At 33.9% G+C, this 21,359-nt stretch overlaps 1 protein-coding gene across 2 annotated transcripts in view; it reads right to left on the bottom strand.

Moving 5' to 3' along the window:
* The window catches only part of LOC106057808 (uncharacterized), a 40,258-nt gene that overhangs the window by 16,733 nt on the left and 2,166 nt on the right, over positions 1-21,359 (bottom strand). Inside the window, exons 2-10 of one of the 2 annotated variants that reach the window (XM_056029090.1) lie at positions 20,998-21,033; positions 19,807-19,938; positions 19,242-19,409; positions 13,248-13,439; positions 8,989-9,198; positions 4,829-5,035; positions 1,741-1,875; positions 1,376-1,513; positions 594-728 (exon numbers count right to left, since the gene is read on the bottom strand). In XM_056029090.1, the coding sequence (XP_055885065.1) occupies positions 594-728; positions 1,376-1,513; positions 1,741-1,875; positions 4,829-5,035; positions 8,989-9,198; positions 13,248-13,439; positions 19,242-19,409; positions 19,807-19,938; positions 20,998-21,033 (1,353 nt within the window). The remainder of the gene's footprint in view (positions 1-593; positions 729-1,375; positions 1,514-1,740; positions 1,876-4,828; positions 5,036-8,988; positions 9,199-13,247; positions 13,440-19,241; positions 19,410-19,806; positions 19,939-20,997; positions 21,034-21,359) is intronic. The other variant, XM_056029091.1, reaches the window with a different exon arrangement.

The following is a 21,359-nucleotide window of genomic DNA, read 5'->3' on the forward strand; positions in this document are numbered from 1 at the left end:
TTTTCAGTCCTAACCAATGTAATATATAATTTATTTAATTTTAAATTTATATCTAGTAATTAAACATCGGAAATAAAAGCACTCTAGCCTCATAAATATTATTTTCCCTTTCTAGATACAGAGTCTGGAACGACCTGGGTAATAAATCTATTTAAATGTACATAAGATGATTAAAATCAACAGACTTGAATTATTATGTTCTAGGATTTTCCAAACATTATCTCAATAGAAACTAACAGGATATGGCTTTATTTCACAGAGTTGCTTGAATATATTTTTACGTGATAAATAGCCAATTCTATTTTAAAATCCTCAAAATGGTATTGAATTATTTCTAAACTTTGAAAACTAAAAATCATTAGTTTTCAAAGACCAAAAAAAATAATATTTCCCGAGAATGTGGGCGACTTCCCTTACAGCTTGAAAAAGAGTAAATTAGATAACAATCTATCTCTTTATATACATAGGTCTTTTATCTGATCATTATCAGATAATACTTTCTTTCCGTTTTCCAGTCTAGCTATAATATATCTAAGACTAAGGTATATAAGTTTGTATTAAGTATGATTTATACTATAGCTGTACAACGTTACATATAGAGCAGAACGGAGGATCACTGAAGCCAGCACATCCCCTGTCACACCATCCAGTTTTGCTGTTGCATGATGAGTCAACACATCTGTCGCAATGGTTGACACAGTTGAAACCCCAGAATCCTGTTTCACACTCTGGTTAAAGTAAGAAAAATATGTTGGCTACTTGAGATTATTTTAGACTAGACCTAGATCTATATTCTAATTTACGTTATTGTAGTCTCTAGTTTTAGAATTTCTCGATCCAATCTAGAATAATTTAGACTAGATTAAGATCTAGAATTTCAATTCCACTACGTCAAACGGCCTACTTAGACTAAACAATGTCTTTATTAACACGAGAGAGTTGACAAGGGTCCCTCCTAGTGAGTTCTTATAACATTACAATTAAATATATATATATATATATATATATATATATATATATATATATATATATATATATTAATCAAGATAAAGCCTGATTTGTGCGTTTTGTCTGTAGGTCTGTCTGATGGCCACGTTAAGATTGAAAACAGTTTAATCTTTTGAAAATGTTATGAACCTTTTAATTTTAGTATATATTTTATCAGAAAAAAACAACTAATATTTATATTTGTTATGACCATTTCTTATACATTTTATGCATATAATTGACTAAGGGAAAATTAAAATACAAAAAGTGGGTACTATAATTCAATGGGATCAAATAAACTATTGTATCCTCAATCAGGAGAGAAATGGTTAAATTATCATATAGCAGCAATATTGCAATATGAAATTCAATTCTGGCTAAGACCTACCTCTAGTGCATTGAGGATAATCAGTGTATCCTAAACATCCTCTGTCACAGACTCCAGATTTACTATTACACGTTGAATTATAGCAATGATTGCTGCAAGTCTTAGTGCAGTTTAACCCCCAGGATCCTGTTTTACATACTGGAGAGAAAATATAGAAAATAAATGTAAATCAATGTTATTGTTTTTTTTTTAAATAAACTAGTTAGATGTATTTTGTTTTTTTAAAAAAAAACATAGTTTATATTAAATGAACTGCGCTTTTCACATTTCACATATAAAACTAAATTAATTAATAAGGGCTACTTGATAACTTTTTTTTTATTGAATCAAGTTTTGTCAATGACAATTTTTTGTGTAAAGCTTACCTTTTGTACATTTGGGAGGGTCACTATACCCGAAGCAAGCATTATTGCACAGTCCATCGTCATAACGGCACAGGTCAGGACAGTTTTTATTACAAGTGTTTGTACAGTGGACACCCCAGGTTCCTTCACTGCATTCTAAATATATATATATATATATATATATATATATATATATATATATATATATATATATATATATATATACGAAAACAAATAAAAATGAAATCACAGTGTTTGGCCTTTTTTGTTTGTTTCTTCGTTGTTGTCTTTCTTTGTGTAGTTTTTTTTTTTTGTTTTTTTGTTTTTTTGCAAGTACAGAAATAACAGTTTATGCTATATGGTTTATGCTATTCATGAATTTCTAATTTTTTAATGGTTTTTGAAGTTATTTTTTTTATAACATAATCCAATATTACTGTTTCACTAATCTTTCTGTAGCTAATTTCTCTTTATTAACCTCTCTGTAGCTGATCCCTCATCTCTTTTCTCTCTATAATATATCTCTCTATAATATTCGTGAGATTGTCATTGCCTGAAGTGGTAATTGATATAAGCCTTTTTAAAACCTATAAAATGCTTCCAATGGCATGCATCTCAAATAGCCTCTAACAACTAGTTCAACTCATGGACTTGAAGTGTGGCATCAAACACAGGATCAGCCGAAACTGTTTTAATTTACATGAAAAGGGGCAAAGGCGAGTATATGGCACCTAAGCCATATATTTTTTGGCATGATGGACGCTTTAGCTTTTACTGTCTACCCACCTAGGAAAAAAAAGACTGAATTTAAACCTCTGCTGCCTTGCAGCTATACCCTAACATGAATAAGATCAAGGAGTCAGCTCTTAAGAAAAATACAGGGATGCTTTGGTAGTTTACAGCACACAGAGCTACATCCTGGTAGAGTCTGCGACCTCTTTTCCTTTGGTTACATCAGCTGTGTGGAAAGTGTTGCAACAGCTATGTGCGTGACATACTTCCGACTATAGTTAATGCCCAGGTATTTCATCTCATTTTTTTTTAAATTCCCCACCTGAATGGTGACATGTATGCAATACGCAAGACAGCAGAGTCTCTCTCCAGGGCTTTTGCAAGAGAGGATTTAAGTCTCTCAAGCCCTCACTATAAAGGAGTTTGATGATGATGATGATGATGATGATGATGAGTCATATTTGAACTGATTGTGAGACTGTGTGTGTGGGTAAATTTTTTATACATTTCTCAGTATTTTCTTTCAAAACCGCCCAATATTTTCTATTGCTATATCAATACAGAGAGAATATCTGTGTAATTTTTAAGAAAATATAAGTTATGTTTTCTCATTTTTGTACTAATTTGGATAAATTACCCCCCTTTCAGAACTTATTATCTTCGGGTCAAATGATCAATACATCATCTGTTTTATTGGCCGACGATTAACCAGCCAAGATTTTATGTGGTCAGTACAAACACAACTGCCTTTACTTTTCCAAACTAATATCAGGTACTGATAAGGGTTGGGTCAACTCAGTGGACGTCAAAATGACCAAAATCGCAACCTTCACCGAGATTCGAACCCGAGACAAGTAAAAAATTAGATTTTTTTTTTCGCATTTCTTATTCTTGGATCAAGTTAAAACTTTGCACAATTATTCACTGAACCTGACAAGACATGAATCAATAAAAACAAGGTTACAAAAGACGATTTGTGTGGAAACACAAACTCAAAATCGGCCCCCGAAGTGGTCCACCCAGGCAGGCTTCGATATTTTCAGAAAGAACATCCGAATGAAATTATATCAAAGACAAATGAGAGATATGAATGGAGAAAGAAGGTTAACAGATCTTGTGTAGTGCCCCAACGGTCCCGCAGATCAAAGGATAGGTGCAAAGTTAGATGTGAACCTGGCCTAACTAGTTCCCCTTTCAGACCTTGTGGTCTATAGGGCAGATGATGTAAAGTTCATCTGATTTTGTAGCCTACGGTTAACGAGGGTGTCATGTAGCCAGCACAACGACGAACCACCTTTACTTTTCCCCAACTAATTTCAGGCGCCCAAAGATTCCAAAGCTGAAAATCCCAGTCTTTACCAGGATTCGAACCCGGGACCCTCGGTTCGGAAGCCAAGCGCTTTACCGCTCAGCCACCCCGCCTCCCCTGGCTTAACTGATGTCTTATAATTGATCTAATTGTTTTGTAGAAGCTCAATCTCTTGTTCGAATCCTTAGAAGATTATATTATTGCAATGTAAAAAAGTTTAGGAAAATGAAGTTTACAAGATTACTGTTCGTTTTAAATTAGGTCTAAATTATGATGCACACTAATTAGCTTTTTCTCTTTAAAAAACTGCTTGCATAACTGCTTTTAAAAATTAGATTTTTCGCTTTCAGAAAAAAAAAAAGTAGCGTGCATCAGAACTTTGAATGGTCTAAAAAATTGTGATGTCGGATTTTCAATATCTTTTCTAGTTTACGAGATCTAAATGGGACAGACGGACAGACATTTGCACAAAACTAATAGCGTCTTTTCCCCTTTCGGGGGCCGCTAAAAAAACACGAAAACAATTACTTACATAAAGGTTTGTGCTAATTTTTCTTTTGATTTCGAAATAAAGGGAATAAATGCTACTTAATGTGGATATATATATATATATATATATATATATATATATGGATTTTTTCCCCTTACAACGTTTTAACACGTTTTTTATCCTACTTCCCATTCTCAGATCAAGCTGAAAGTTTTCATAATTATAGTCAATAACATAAAACGAATAAATGCAAAAAATAACCAGTTATTTCATTTAATCATTTAGTACTAATTAATTAATTTTGTTTAATATAGCGAAGAGGGAGCTGAACCATGTAATTTTTAGATAAATAGCAGAAATTAGCAGTTCTTTCCCTTAGATAAGCTATGTCTTTTTATTCATTTTCTCGTTTTATGAATTGACACATTTGGCTATAGGAATAAATTGATATTAAAAAAAGAATAATATTTAATATAAAGATTTTAGATTCGTACTTCATGGGGTCATCATATACAAAGGAAATTTGAAAAGAGAACATTTTTTTTTTACTGTACCTTGTAATCTATATAGTCACTTACCTGCAAAGGCCTCTACTTCACAGAGTAACAGTGGCAAAGTTTTATTTGTAGAATAATTTGTCACGAAAAAAGTAAACGCTTTTATAGGATTATCCCAATAATCAACGATACCGTATACTTCATCAGATTGCCAGGCATTAGAAGAGAAAGTTTTGGATACTTCACCGTCGTTATCAAATGCTTGAAACATGAAATATCTGTAGACGCCTGAAATACAAAATAATAAAAAAAATAATAATAATATTAATAATAATAAATTACTACTACTACTACTACTACTACTACTAATAATAATAATAATCTTTATTGTCCATATGGAAATTTGTCTTACAATTTGTGCATTACACCATATAGAACAAGGGTTCTCAACCTGTGAGAACCGCTGATATAGAAGATAATAATATTATAAATTTCATGATTTATTTATTTGAGTTTAAGAGGATAGTTAAGTGAAGAAAGATAACAAACGATTTTTTGGGACGCAAGAGTTCATAGTTGAAATTAAGAGAGATGAATAAAAAAATGTATAAAATGAATAAATAAATATAAAATTGACATGACGTGCCTTTGTCACGAGAAAGTATCATAAAAGATAAGATAAGAAAGAAAAAAGAAAGTTGCGCTATCAGTTAGCCCTGAAAGAGATGGAGTGAGGAAACGTGCACGAACTGTGGCAAACTCTGCCGCTCCAGAATTGGTTTGATTAGTCACTCCTGATTCTACCCCGTCTCAAGAAAAAATGTAAATCAATGACTCATCTGGGAACATCCCTTGTCTTCAAAGACAGAAGGAGCCATCTATACTATAAAGTAGAAAGTGAGGCGTATGTATTTATGTATGTATGTTACGAGTCGAAATCAAAACCGTTTGACCAATCATGATAAAGTTTCTTGGGAACTAACTGGAACCGCGATGCATGTATTGTAGCCCTAAAACAAACTTAAGACCCTCCAAAAAAAGTTTATGAAAGTATTACTATCTTTAGGTCACATGGCCATGTCTACATGATGAGACAAGACGAAAAGATCACACATGCGCAGAGATTAAAATCTCTAGGTCTAAATTAGCTTTCATTTAAGAAAACATAATTGTTTACTTTTAAAATGAGCATACAAATTAGTGTTTATTCATTTCATTATTAAACGAAAATTAACATTCAAATTTGAGTTTACAAAACATTTTTTACATAAAATCGTTCGCTCTAAATGTGAATAGCTTTAGCCGTGCAGACATACTTTTCCGTAACTTGCGGCACCATTATATCGCGTAGTGATACAAATGAAATTAACGTCAGAGGCCAGAGGTCATAATATCGCCCATTAGAAAGGCATATTATAAAACTAATAATCTACTTACATAATACAATTTACTTTCCAATGTGTTTTTTTAAAGCATTTAAAACTTCAACTACCGATTTTTTTTTAATTTTAAGTCTTTATTTAAAATTTACTTTTTTCTTTCAGATTTACTTATGCACATTTAGACCTGTTAACAACGTAGCTACACATATACATTAGCCTTGTTGACAAACACTTTCATTCATCATAGCACGTACCCTACTGTATCTAGGTCAACACAAGCTCAAAGTGTTTAGTCATTTACTATAATAAGCTCAAAGTATTTAGTATAGATTGACTACAATGACATTCAAATTGCTTAGATTCTAGATCTAGATCTACATAAAATTAAACTAAAAATGTTATATAAACAATTGCGTGCGCGCGTTCGATTTGATTATAAAATCTTATTAGATATCTAGATCTAGAAAGACTAAATCTACTTATTAACTTTATACATAATAATAAAAAATAATAATACTTTCTTCAATAGCAGTCTACACCAAGACAAATGCCCTGACCCCACAGATAAACTAGTACAAAATAAAGTCTATTCATTTCATATTTAATCCAAAATATATATAGGCCAACAAGCCAATGTTTTCGATTTAGGTCGATTAGCTATTTTGATAGCACCATTCATACTATTTTTACATTCACGCTTTCCGCATTCGCTTTTCTTATAACATTATTATTTCATTTAATTGTTTATAGAACACTCTCAGTGACTATTTCGACAGTAATACGTAAATTAAGACCTATATCAGAACCTATCAAGTCATTAGGTTGGATTTGGTTGACGTCTCAGTTAACAATTGGATGTCTTAAAGGTATGGGTGTTATGATGTTATGTATTCTGTACTATGCCATGCATATCCAATACATTATAGATTCTAGATCTAGATAAACATTAATCTTTAAAATGTATTTTTAAAAACATTTTAAAATAACGCATTCGTGTTACTTATAACGTAATTATTTTTAGTGGCCCCCGGAAGGGGAAAAGCCACTATTAGGTTTGTCCAAAATGTCCGTCTGTCCGTCTGTCACACTCTAATCTCAAAAACTAGAAGAGAAATGAAAAAATATTTTTTTCACCATGTGTTCTGGCTTGCAATGTTTAGGTGCAACGGCTACTTTTGTTTTCTAAAAGGAAACCGCTTAGAATTATAGAATTAATTATGCAAGCGATTTTTTCATAAAAATATAACAATTCTAAAACAGTGAATAAATGTAACGGAGATTGTTCACAATATGTGATCAAAGAAAGATAATTGTCTGTCTATTGTTAGTATCATTTAGTCAAAAATATGTATAAAATGTACAAGAAATGTTCACAACAAATATAAATATTATTTAACTGCATTTTTCAGGTAAACTAGCATCTCAAAGTAAATAAACCATTTATGTTTTGTTATAAAGGCTAAGAATGCAATTTGTAAATATCATGCACATTTAAAAAAAAATCGACTTCTTATAAAGGGACTTTCCTGCAATAGTATGAAGGCCGCGGCCAAGTGGTAACAAATAAGTTCTCTCAAAAATGTTCAAATAATCAGATTTTCTTTATTTTGTTTAGCGTCTCCATCAGGATAAAAGCCGCTTACTTTTGTGCGTTTTGTCTGTTGGTCGATCTGTCGGTCACGATTTAATAAAAAAAAAAAAAAAAAAACACTATAAAGTTTTTCCGGATATTGTTTTATAAAATATAAATTACGTCAAATGATTGTTTTAAAAACGAATTATTGACTTATTTTACACACATATTCATGGACAATATAATACTATAGTTTAATTATTGATATCAAATAGTTCTGGATTTTCAATTTTATGTAAAATCCCTTTTTTTTCAAAATATCGACAATAGGTTGTTCACGATTTTACAATAAGTGATTTAAGAGTAACGGTTATTAAAAACACATTGTAGACTTATTTTACATTAAATTTTCTTGCTGAAACATTACAAAAGACTTTGCATCGGTACAGGATGTTCCTGACTTTGTTTTTAAAAAGAAATTGACCTATATTTTTTTTAATTTTCTTACAAATCATTGCTAAAATTTAATTGTTCTGAATTACTAACGCCAAATAACGTTTTGAAATTCCTTTTTAGGGTTATAGATTTTTACTTAATGAGTGCCAAGGTATATATATAGGGGTGCCAACCTATGGAACAAGCGCCAAATATAAATATATATTGCCTGCATGTGCATTTTTAAAAATATAAAACTTCTTACCGTGTGCATAAATTATAATTTGTAATAGGGCATAGAGAAATTTAAAAAATGTTAATTATACTTGCAAACTAGAAATGTTAACAAAGAAAACTCAAAAAGTAAAAGCTTCTTATTTTTTTCTTAAATTCCCCTCCTATACTAAGCAAATATGTACAAATTGGGAAATTTTAAAGGACTGAAACTTGTAAAATTCTAAGTGGCGCATCTGGATGAAAAGTGAAAACGAAAATTGGAGCATGGAAACAAAAGGTTGGCCAACCCTGATATCAACATTTCCATCTTACAAAACAATATTTGATAATATAGTAATATACAAAAAAAGTTCCCCTTTCAGACCTTGTGGTCTATAGAGCAGATAATGTAAAGGTCATCTGTTTCTGTGGCCTACGGTTAACAAGGGTGTCATGTGGCCAGCACAATGACCAACCGCCTTTACTTTTCCCTAACTAATGTCAGGGACTCAGAGGCGCCCGAAGATCCCGAAATAAAAAATCCCAGTCTTCACCAGGATTCGAACCCAGGTCCCTGGTTCGTAAGCCAAGCGCTTTACCGCTCAGCCACCGCGCCTCCATAGTAATATACTTACCAAAAACATCGTTGACATAGAAATCAAACTCTTTGAAAACAAATGAAGGGTTCATTACAATCTCCCAGTAATTCCCAGTGTGTCCAGCGTCGCTTTCGTCACATGTGTAAACTCCATCTGAGGCTTGAGGATACTGCGGTAGGTTCGTGTCAATACGATTAATACTTGAATTACTATAGTAGACGTTCTGTTTTGTCGCCACATTCTGACCTTTTAATAAATAAAATTTACTACTTTGTTATTTATTCAAATTTCAATGTATAGAATAGTAAGATTTTTTTTTTGGCACAAACAAGGAGGTGTTCCCAAATGTGACCACAATTAACAATAACTAACATGTCGATAAATACCAAGCTTAATGACTGACTGATATAATGAGTAATGAGTAATGATGAAAAATATTATTTTTGCAATCTAAAATATTCTAACAATATTAAATGAGGTAAATTTATCAAAGCTAGGGGTCTTAACCATTCTTAACTTGAAGATTTGGAAATAGAACATTCTGATGTTCGGTACCACAGTATCCGCTGGCTTAATATGAGCAAGGCATTGAAAAGAAAAAGGAATATCCAAAAGGAAATGTGTATGTTCCTTAAAGGACATTGACTGAGACTTTGTTACTAATAATTCTAATGTTTTTTTATCGGAAGTATCATGGGTTTTTGCACATGAAATGTATGATCATATTAAATCTTTTCAAACAAAGCTTTCCTATTTCTCCAGGCAACGAAGTGAAAACAGGTTTTGTTGTTTTCTTAAAAGGTCAAACTATTTGAAATGCAATGGTTGAAAGTACAAAACTTATTTGGATTCCTTTAGTTTTGGAATTTGAAAGCAAATTTTAAGAGTCAATAATTTGGAACTCGTTATCAATACACCCATCTAAACATTTAGTGCACAAGCAGATTTAGCTCCAAAGGACACATTTCCAAGCAATTTTTACCTGAAACATAAATTCCAGTCAGTTCTTCCGCGTGAGTTTTACTGAAGCGGTATTTCCACTTTAATGTTAAAATTTCATATTGTTGTAACCTTATTGGCGACGCGAAAAGGCTAACACGACTCAGGCCAATCACACAAGTCAAGGGCTGTCGATAGACAAGGGAAAGTACTGGTATGAACTTTGCACGCAAATATGACGAGTGTTATGGTCATCTGATCATAAGCCTGCGTGGACCAGAGACACACTGTTTAAGAAGGCAGTTCAAGATAAGATACGGAGGAGACCGGGACTGTTAGTCTGGCTATGAAATCGGTCCTGGTTGAGTCCTCAAGTGTTATCTACTTACTCATTATTAAAGTACTAGATTATTTCGAGCTCTTGTTGTTAAGTTCTTTATGTGTTAGATGTGATGTGTTGTGTGTTTAGCAGTGTTTACAGAAGGCCTAATTAAGAGAGAACGAATCAATATTATTTGGGACCAGATACATTGGATTGGCATCCAAAAATGACAACTTTGTCTTTTTTTCAGGTGATGAGATTTATAAGTTTCCAGTAGATTTCAATAATTTTAAGAGATTTCCAGGACTTTGTCGTATATTTTGCCATTACATGTGGAAAATCAGGAGGCCGCTGAAACCCTGTTATTATATTAAAGTTATAATAGTTTATTTTTATACTTTACAACTAGATATAGCGCTGGGCCTATGAAAGTGCGGGGCCCATTGTGACTGCATAGGTTGCAGTGGCCTAAGGTCGGCCTTGGTTACAGAACATTAAGTACGAGTGTTAACAAGTAAATAAATTAGAGTTCCCCTTTCAGACCGTGTGGTCTATAGGGCAGATCTTGTCGAGCCCCTCTGCCTCTGTCGCCAACGGTTAACGTGGGTGTCATGTGGCCAGCACAACGACCAACAACCCTTACTTTTCCTCAACTAATGTCAGGTACCCATTAGAGCTGGGTGGACTCATAGGCGCCCGAAGATCCCAAAATAAAAAAAAATCCCAGTCTTCACCAGGATTCGAACACCAGACCTCAGTTCGGAAGCCAAGCGCTTTACCGCTCAGCCACTGCGTCTCCAAACAAGTAATAATTTCACATTAAATGCATATGTACATTTGTGGTCAGATGTGATCGAAAGAGACAATTACACATTTTATTTATAAATTGTCAAATTGGTTTCAAAATTGCTAACTCTTGTTGCTATTCCTCAAATGGGAGTGTAAAAAAAAAAGAATGAAATAAATTTATGAATGTATAATTCAATATAAATGTGAATTAAAAGACACATTTTTGTAAGTTGTGAGTACATTACATATACATTTAGAGAGAGAGAGAGAGATAGAGAGAGAGAGAGAGTATATATATATAGCTACTATTCCCAAATTATTTTTATTTCTTGTGGCCCTCGATCGAAAACAATTGCCTATCCCTGCGCTATAGGATACTTTTCATGATATGAAGTGCATTTATATTTTGTGTTACTACTATCAGCTTATGGTTGGAATAACTTATATGGAATAATAGTTACTCTCTATAAGAACATTACGTCTGCTAAAATGAGACTTGACTCCGTGTATCGTTATTAGAAATGTGCTGTTAACTCTTTCTCTCCTAACTGACGATACCAGCGTTGATTCCACCAGAATGTGGTAAATAATTACGGAGAGAAAGAGTTAATATAAGTAAGCTGAACTAAGTGTTAGGACCAAATCACCTTGCTGCAATACAGTGCTAGATACTCAAGAACCCACCATAACGTCTTCACCAAATAGACGTTACATATTTGGTTGCCAGTATGACTCCACCGCCAGTTACAGTAGACATTTATGATGGATAATGTCTCTTTTTTTTCAGGTGGCTAATTTATTCCGTGGTAGCATTACGGCCGAGTGGTAAAATGCTTAGATTATGAAACTAGGGATCTCAGGTTCAAAACATAGGGGAAAATATTATTTAAAATATCTGGATTTTAAGTCGACTGATCCACCTAATCCATAGAGATACATAAGTTAAATTAGTTTAGTCGTTTTTGTGCTTGCCACATGACATCCTTGTTAATCACTGGCTGTAGAAGCATGAGTTTAAACATCATCTTTTTCCATAAATCGCAAGGTCTTTTCGGGGTATCTTATTTCTAGCATTTATATATAATTTTCAAGCGGTCATAGTTAAGATAATTTAAAGGCTAACTTATTTATCGTATGTAATAATCAAGTTTGTCTATAAGTCACAAGATTATGAACTCTTTCTCTCCTAACTGACGATACCAACGTTGATTTCACCAGAATGTGGTAAACAAATACGGAGAGAAAGAGTTAAGGAGTGCAATATTTCGAGTAACAACGACGTCCAAGCGACCTATATATTTTGCCACATCAAAGGCAGACTCAACTGTTGTCCAACTTTGTAGGTTGAATTTAGGTTTTCTTTTCGTCCTCATCTGTCAACGGCAGTGGATTCTCTTTAAGTCTCAAATGTGCATTTGTATCTGGCGGCCTTTGTAAGAAATTATTATTATAGCTTTTACATAGCGCTACTTTCATGCTTATATCATGCTCAGAGCGCTTTTGGTCCAATCTCATTTGTGGACCAGTGGGGGGGGGGGGGGGGAGGTGGTATGTAGGAGTTGGTTTTCCGTGCTGCCTTTAGGCGTTCAATAAACACAACTCTGCCCGAGTCGGGTGTCGAACCTCGAGCCCCTTTCTGGGTAGCCAAGCAAAGTTCAAGCGCACTTGGCCTCTCTCTCTGACCACGCTTCCTATGTCCAGCTATCCTTACGAAAGCTGCCTGTCAGTTAATTAAAGAAAATGGACTCCTAAGCTGGTCTTTAACACGATACCGGGAGGGTCATCTCGGTTACGCCAAACAAATGAAACATTGTCATTGCTATATGGTCTTCAAACGTGCAGAATACTTGCTGTCGAGCTATAAGCAAATCCTCTATACTTTTCACACTTCAATTCACAAGAATATTGCTATTTTTAGTAAGGTCTTTATCTTCATGTCGATTTTGTTTCGTACATAAATAATATACATTATCTACGTGTCCAAGAATAATAAAGAGTGAAGTTTTTTATGAGATATAAGTTAAGATCTTAATCTCCTTAGGCATATTTACATACATTTTATTTATTATATTTTTATTAAAGCACATTTTATAAATTTGTAATAATCATAAATTAATATTAGCTAATTTGTTTTTCTCGATAAAAGTAGCACAAAAAAAAGTATGTTTTCAAATTCCTAAAGTGTACATAACAATGTCGCTACAAAGAAAGGTTCAAATCATAGATTTCATTGTGGGAAACTTACCTGATATGACCCAAACAGTACAAAGCTGTTGTATCACTTCCCCTTCTAATAGAATGTAGTTTATAAAATTATCATTAACTGAAATGTGGATATCTACAATATTATCTCTGACTAATAATCTTTCATTTGATGTTGCGAGTATAGCTATCGAGTTTCTGTCCAGAAAAGATATTTTTAAACTGTATAATAAATCTGAGGATATAAATAAAAATGAATGAGTTAATTTATGTACTAATTATAATAAATTTTTTTAGAGGCCTGACAAGTGAAAAAAATGTTTTTTTTTTTTTTTTGCTTGGCGTTCTCTCCGTCGCGACCTTACATGTGTCTGACACATTTAGATCTCAGAAACAAGAAATATGTGGTTAACCGACAAAAAAGCGCGAATAAAGTTGCACCGACAAAATATTAATAGAGTCAATATCTTTTTTTTTTTTCAGTTTAATTTTATCTTTTTTTTTTTTCAGTCATTCTGCAGGAAACACTTTATATTTCTTAAAATATGATTTTGCAAACATTATGCAAAATTATAATAAGCTTAAATGCATTATTTCAAAATATATCATTTATTTACATTACAGAAGTGCTCTTTAAAAACATATGAAGATACTTTTATAGTTGTCAGATTTACACACACACATAAAAACTTTCACTAAATTGTATGCAATGTCACCTAGAAACTCCGGGAAGTGAGGGATTGACTTGTAGACTTTGAGGTGATGACTGTCAATAGACAACTGAAATACATAGTGTCATCCCTCCACTGAATTGTTTGTTCGTGGTAGGCTGTCCTGTACTCCATCTCCAACATGCCTAATTGCTATTAAGGAGTCAATCTGCGGTTTCTTCTAAACATAATTGTCCTCCCAATAGCATCCCCTACAACATCTGGCAGAGCATCATTTAGTTCTTCGAAGGCAGTATTTTCAGATAAAAAAAAAAAAACAAATCCCGACACACAGGTTTTCACAATGCTGCAGCAAGAGACGACCTGGTTTCATCAAAGAGAGATGTTGCATACATGAAACACACATCCTCATACACCTAACCCTGCCTGGTCGTGCGGTTTGCGCGCTGGACTGTCGTACGGATTTATCGACGGTCGAGGGTTCAAACCCTGCCCACTCCCATCCCCCGTCGTCCTGCGGGAGGTTTGAACTAGGAAGTAAACTATCTTCAACTCTGAAGGAACATCCGAAGCATGTCAAACATTTTACAAACAAACAACCCTTGAACGAGGTCATCAAATTTTCAAATATCAAATTTCAAAATCATATTTTGTTTTGCATATTATGCATTTTGAACATTGTTTGAAAAAGGAGAATGAGAAGAATTTCAAAATACATTTTTTTCTCTGCTATTATGGAATACTCTTTTGATCTATTAATGTTAAAGAAGATAGAGGCCTCAACGAAAGATACTACTTAGGGCCTTCACTTATTAAGATCTGATAATTTTATACATGCCATATATAATTGCGCGCTATTTTGTCTGCACTATTTAGTCGCTATGCATGCAACTATGCAATTTTGTCGGGTTACTAAAATATTGTAATAACTGATGTGAGGCTAATCAACGAGACATAGACGTTTATTTACACGGAGACATGACAAACACAAAGTGGCATCTGCCTTGAGCACAGCATCTCCATATTAGCTCTAGACTTGGGCGGAAATCCTTCTATCTCTCATGTCAACATCCGACTTGTCTGGTCACAGATAGTGCGCACCTTCTTTCTATGTGGGTTTCGACACTAGCGCGCATGGCAAAGTCATAAAAATATGTACATCTGATTTCGTGATATTTTACAGCTGTCAAAGTTTAGATTCATTAATTACTCTTTACCTTCTAAAATAAATTATTTTTTTTTCAATTAAATTAAAGACATTTTTGTTTAACTAACTTTAAAAATTTATATAGCTAGTTACTAATAATACTAATAATAGTATACAAAAAAAAACAAACAACAAAAAAAAAAAAAAAAACAGGGCCGGTTCTACAAATTGCGTACCCTATGCGAAACGGATTGCCGGTGCCCAGTCTGGGTAGGGATAAGGAGAATAGTGAAAATTAATATTTTGTATTAGAAAATAAATTCGTCTTTGCATTTCAATTACACTCATAAGTACAAAACCACGGTCAAAATAACTTTACGAGCCATCTACAGTAGATGGTAGTTTTCCAACAAAAAGCCGATAAACATTCAGGTCTGCGTTTAAGATTTACTAGCAAAATATCGCTTTTGATTTTTTTTAAGAGTTCGAGATAGATTCAGATCTATATTTATATTTATATGACATTGACTAATAAAGTAAATTAAGTATTTGAACTTGTTGTTTTGGTTAAAATTCGCCCTATTATTACATTTTTATTTAACGAAAGCTAACAATGCCGTAGTTTGTTGTTTTTTTAATCGCGAGTAGGATTGGCGTTTTCCATATTGAATGATACACCGGAATGACAAATTTGTCTAATTTTTAGGAGATTTGTATGAGTTTTCAGAAAATTTAAATGATTTCGTGAGATTTTCATGACTTTTTTGTATATTTGGCAATTTCAGGAGGCCGCGGTAACCCTTAAATAATAAGTTAAAATGATTTAATGTAATAAAATTCTGCAAAGTCATTGGATTTTCTGGCTGACTCAGGCAACCCATTTAATATTCTAATAGCACTAATGAAGAAATAGAATCTATGTCTAGACTAGAAATTCGTATGACTTTACACGTTTAATCTTAAAATTACTAGATTTAAAGCTAGGACAATATTATGATCAGCATTAGTAGGCCTACTATTGAGTAATTGTGTACTTATGCTGTTTGCATCAGATTCACTTCGTGGTATGAAACTATCCTACTGCTTACACAATAACTAAATCTGCACCCCTAAGCTATAAGAATATATGATATTTCCTTTATAGATTATACATGTAAATTTTGTTCAAATTGTTTAATAAAATTAAATCTAAATCTAGATCTATGTCTAGCCTCTAATTAGTCTAATTTAGATTGTTTTCAAGTGCATATTGAGAATATGTCAAAACTGCGCATTTTTTTTGCGGCCCCCGAAAGGGGAAAAGACGCTATTAGTTTTGTGCGAAATATCTGTCCGCCTGTCCGTCTGTCCCGTTTAGATCTCGTAAACTAGAAAAGATTTAAAATTTAAAACGAATAGTAAACTTGTAAACCTCATTTTCCTCTACATTGTTTTTATTGCGGAATTATTTTTTTTAATTTTTTTTTTTAAGGATTCGAATAAGAGATTGAGCCTTTTCAAAACAATTAGATCAATTATAAGACATCAGTTAGGACAGGGGAGGCGCGGTGGCTGAGCGGTAAAGCGCTTGGCTTCCGAACTGGGGGTCCTGGGTTCGAAGCCTGGTGAAGACTGGGATTTTCAACTTTGGAAGCCTCTGAGTCCACTCAGCTCTAATGGGTACCTGACATTAGTTAGAGAAAAGTAAAGGCGGTTGGTCGTTGTGCTGGCTACATGACACCCTCGTTATCCGAAGGCCACAAAAACAGATGAACTTTACATCATCTGCCACAAGGTATAAAAGGGGAACTAGTTAGGCCAGGTTCACATCTAAATTTACATTCACTTTCACCTATTCTTAGATCCGCGGGACCGTTGGGGCACTCATGGGCGTAGCCAGGATTTTTTTTCAGGGAGGGTTGATTCCCCCCCCCCCCAGACCTCTCCCCCCCCCCCCATATATATATGTGTGTGTACCTAATTAATCTTTATTACATTCTGACCCTTTCGGAAGACGTTTATTGTTTATTGTAGACTCCCAGCCCTTGCTAGCAAGAGGGTCTGGGGGAGTTCGCAGCGCTCCCTCAGCGCGGGGCGAAGCCCCGCCGCCGAGCACTATTTCTGGTATTGAAAGCCAACAAAATGCATATTCTGAGGTATCTACAGTGCATTATCTTGCTATTAAAAAGTTTTATTTCAAAAACCTAATGTGCTATTCTTACTGACTTTAAACCCTCTCGCGCCGTTCGGCGCATTTTCCGGCAAGCTGTTTCCGCAACTCTTATTTTGCGTAATTCATTTTGTCGGAAAACATGTCATGCAAAACCTCATGCGACGCTCTGTCACAACCTTACTAAGGATTCGACTCCCAGTTCGGCAAATGATTTCTTTGATTTAGACTCGATCTCTATGACTGACTCCTAAAATCTGTCTTAGCCATCTTTGTTGAGACACATTTAATGATTTTCAATTTCGGCAGAAGACTATTCACACTTAATTAATGGAGCCCAAGCCACTGGTAGAAATTTGTAACCTTTCTTAACTACGCTCTTGGAATTACATGCCTGTATTTCGCTTTAGATTTTATATCGAAAAAGAAAGTTTTTTCGTCAAATCATCTGTTGAGGGGTTTTAAACTAAAAAATCTCTGGGGGTTTTTTTGTTTTGTTTTTAATTCAAAACCCCATTTAGCTACGATCATAGAATTTGGTGACTGTAGTTTGCTTTAAAATAATATTGAAGAGAGAGGTTTTCAACTCTAAACGCTCTGTCGGGGAATTTTAAACTCAAAACCATCTGGAGGGGTTTTAAACTTTAAAGAAAAAGCCATCTGGAGGAGGGGGATTTAAACTCAAAACCCCTTAGGTTACGCTCATAGATTTTATAGTGTGTAATTTGCTTTTTTTTTATATTGAAGAGGTACTTTTTAGCTTCAAACCCCAACTGGAAGGGGGAGGGGGGTTAAACTCAAAACCCTTTTGGCTACGCTCATAGAATTTTGAGTGTGTAATTTGCTTTTTTTATATTGAAGATGGGGTTATCGTAAATTTTGGATGGGGTTTTAAAATCAAAATCTTCCTCAACTGTGCTGTTGGAATTTGGGGATTGTTGTTTGTATTTTTTGGTTTTGTATTATAGAAGAGGGGGATTTAACTGCAAAAACCTCTGGTAGGGGGTTTAAAATTCAACCCCCTGTAAAGGGTTTTAAACTCAAAGCCCCCTGGTAGAGGGATTTGTATCTCAAAACCCCCTGATAGGGGTTTTTAAAATCTCAAAACCCCCTGGTAGGGGGATTTAAACTCAAAACTCCCTGGTAGAGAGTGTTTAACTCAAAACTGCCTCGGCTGTGCTGTGGTAAGTGATGATTTAGTATTAAAATCTCACCTAAAATAAAAAAAATGAAAGCAAAAATCAGTCACTTAATTCCGCCCCCCCCGGGGGGGGGGATTTCATTTCGGGGGTGGGGGATTGAACCCCAAGAACCCCCCCTCTGGCTACGCCCATGGGGGCACTACACAATAACATTCTTTCTCTATTCTTATCTCTCATTTGTCTTTGAAATAATTCCATTTGGATGTTCTTTCTGAAAATATTGAAGCCTGCCTGGGTGGACCACTTCGGGGTCCGATTTTGAGTTTGTGTTTCCACACAAACTGTCATTTTTAACCTTGTTTTTTTTATAAATTTTCAAATAAAACAAAGTTCGTATCATTTAAAAGCAACCTTTGAATCAGTATTCCATTCAATAAATTAGTTAATAAATGAAAAATATATTTTGTAATGATCCGTTCACACTTTCTCCATTGTGACCTAAGATGCAAATTTTGTGTACCAATGCACGAATCTATGAATAAAGCTTTGAGTTATTAATGAAAAAGTCTGTGACCTTTTTCAATGACATACCTCCCCTGAAGTTTTTCATTTAAAAGTGGTGTATTTTTTTAAAACTAAGCTTGCACATGTAATTTAAAAAATTAAATTGTTCACTTTCGGAGAAGAAAAAAGTAACCGTTGTATCAGAACTTTGAAGGCTCGAAAATATCATAATTTTCTCTTCTAGTTTCTGGGCTCTAAATGGGACGGACGGACGGACGGATTGAAGGACAGACAAAATGACAGACAGACCACACAATACTAATAGCGTCTATTCCCCTTTCGGGGACCGCTAAAAAAGACAACTGATAATATTTAAAGAATTATGTCGTAAATTAATTTATCAAATTTATCAATTCTTCCTTACCTTGTTGCGGTGTAAATAATCGAATCCATGGGTTATAATAAATTCTGTTTAAATCCAAAACTATCAATTGTTCCCCAATATCAATGCACGTTGTCTCATCATCATCATTTAATAATTCCGTAATATCTTCTTGAGATTGATTGGCTGTTGCCGTGTACGTTATTAGACCTTCGAAACAAAAGGTATGTTTGAAAAAGCTAGATTTATAGAACAAGGATCGCTAAGACTAAGTTGAGTAATAGAGAGAGACAGAGAGAGGCAGAGAGAGAGAGACAGAGAGAAACGTATAAAAGACTTTTTTTTTTTAAATTATAAATACATTTTGAAACAACAAAACTTTCTTTTAATCCGTAGGTATAAATTATAAAACCATGTAATGATTCTTTCTTTATTTTTTTTTTCAAATCTACTCAAAGACAAATGACAGAGAAGAATGGAGAAAGAAGCAATATTTTTTTAATGACTATTCTCTAGTGGTTCATTTTATTGTGTTAACAAATCATTACATTGAGTTTTATTCTAATAAACATTTTCTACCAATAAGGAATTAATAATAATCACTTACTATATTGACACTTGTAACCAAACCAACCAACTTCACACATATCTGGACATTCACCTTCTGGACTACAGGGTTGTTGACAGCGACATTTATATTGACATTCAGGTCCAAACCAACCATCTTCACAAGCTTGTGCTAAAGATATAGACATAAAACTCTTGTGTTCCTTTGGCGATTATATCATTGTACAAATATAAGCTACTGTTGTAAATTTTACATGTAAAGTTAAACAAAAACTGTGGTGTACAAATTGTTTGGTCTGATATTGTACTTTTATTTATAATGCACAATTGTAAAACAAACTTCTAACTTATAATAAAATTACTATTATTTTTAATTTCGTTAAACAATAATTTTTAAAAAGTAGAATATAACAGAATACTTTCTAAAAAAAACACAAGGTTTTAAAGACGGTTTGTATGGAAACACAAACTCAAAATCAGCCACCGAAGTATGTAAGATTATCAGAAAGAAATTATATCAAAGAATAGGTGAAATTGAAGGTGAAGTTATTTGTAAACCTGGCCTAGCTGATGTCATATAATGATTATTTAATTGATCTAATAGTTCCGTAAAGGGTCAATCAAATTCAAAGCCTCAAGGAAAAAGAAAAAAAAAAGCATTTCCGTAAAATAAAGAAAAAATTAAAAAAATTCTACCCTTCATTTACAGATACCCTATTAACCTTCGATGGACTCTTAAAATTGCCTTTATGCCGCAGTTAAAATCAATTTACTATTAAAAGTCAACACTCTGGCTGGCAAGAAGGAAGAATTCCTCGACACTGTAAAGAGACGAAATCTAAACTGGTTTGGTCATACTATAAGACATGACTCAGTATCAAATGTCATTCTTCGAGCAAGATGAAAGGGTCGTCCAGAGAAAAGCTGGCTGGACAACGTAAAAGAATGGACCGGCCTTTCTCTAGATATCCTGCTAAGAACACCTGCTGACCAGGAAAAGTGGAGGAATCTGGATACGCGAACTGATACAGCACCGCTACGACGAAAGTCAAGGGACTGATAACATGTCATCAATTTACATTTCGGCTGCTGCTCAATAACAGAAATTCAAGATTAAATCGTCATCTATAGCATTTACTTAAAGTAATAATAAAAGAGTCTGCCCTCTTGCTACACAGTGTACCCATAATATAATAATTTAAAAAAAAAGACGCCTATTATTGTTACTTACCCGTATGCTGATTTGCAGAAAATATAACAGAAATTGCTGAAAAAAAGTAGTAAATGCCAATGCACACATACTATGAATACAAGATTAATATATATATATATATATAATTCTCTTCTTCCCTCAACAGCTGGGACAAAATGAAAATGTAAAGGAAAGATCACTCTCATTTCTGCGGATAGTCACCCCACGAAACAACAAGAGTAGTATTCACACCTTGGATGGCTGCCTGCGCGCTGGACTGTCGTTTAGATTTATCCAACTCTGCCCGCTCCCATCCCCCATTGTCCTGCAGAAGGTTGGGACTAGGAAGTAAACTATCTTCAACTCTGAAGGAACATCCGAAGCAAGTAAAACATTTTAAA

The sequence above is a fragment of the Biomphalaria glabrata genome, chromosome 5 (assembly GCF_947242115.1).
Source record: "Biomphalaria glabrata chromosome 5, xgBioGlab47.1, whole genome shotgun sequence".
NCBI classification, from domain to species: Eukaryota; Metazoa; Mollusca; class Gastropoda; family Planorbidae; genus Biomphalaria; species Biomphalaria glabrata.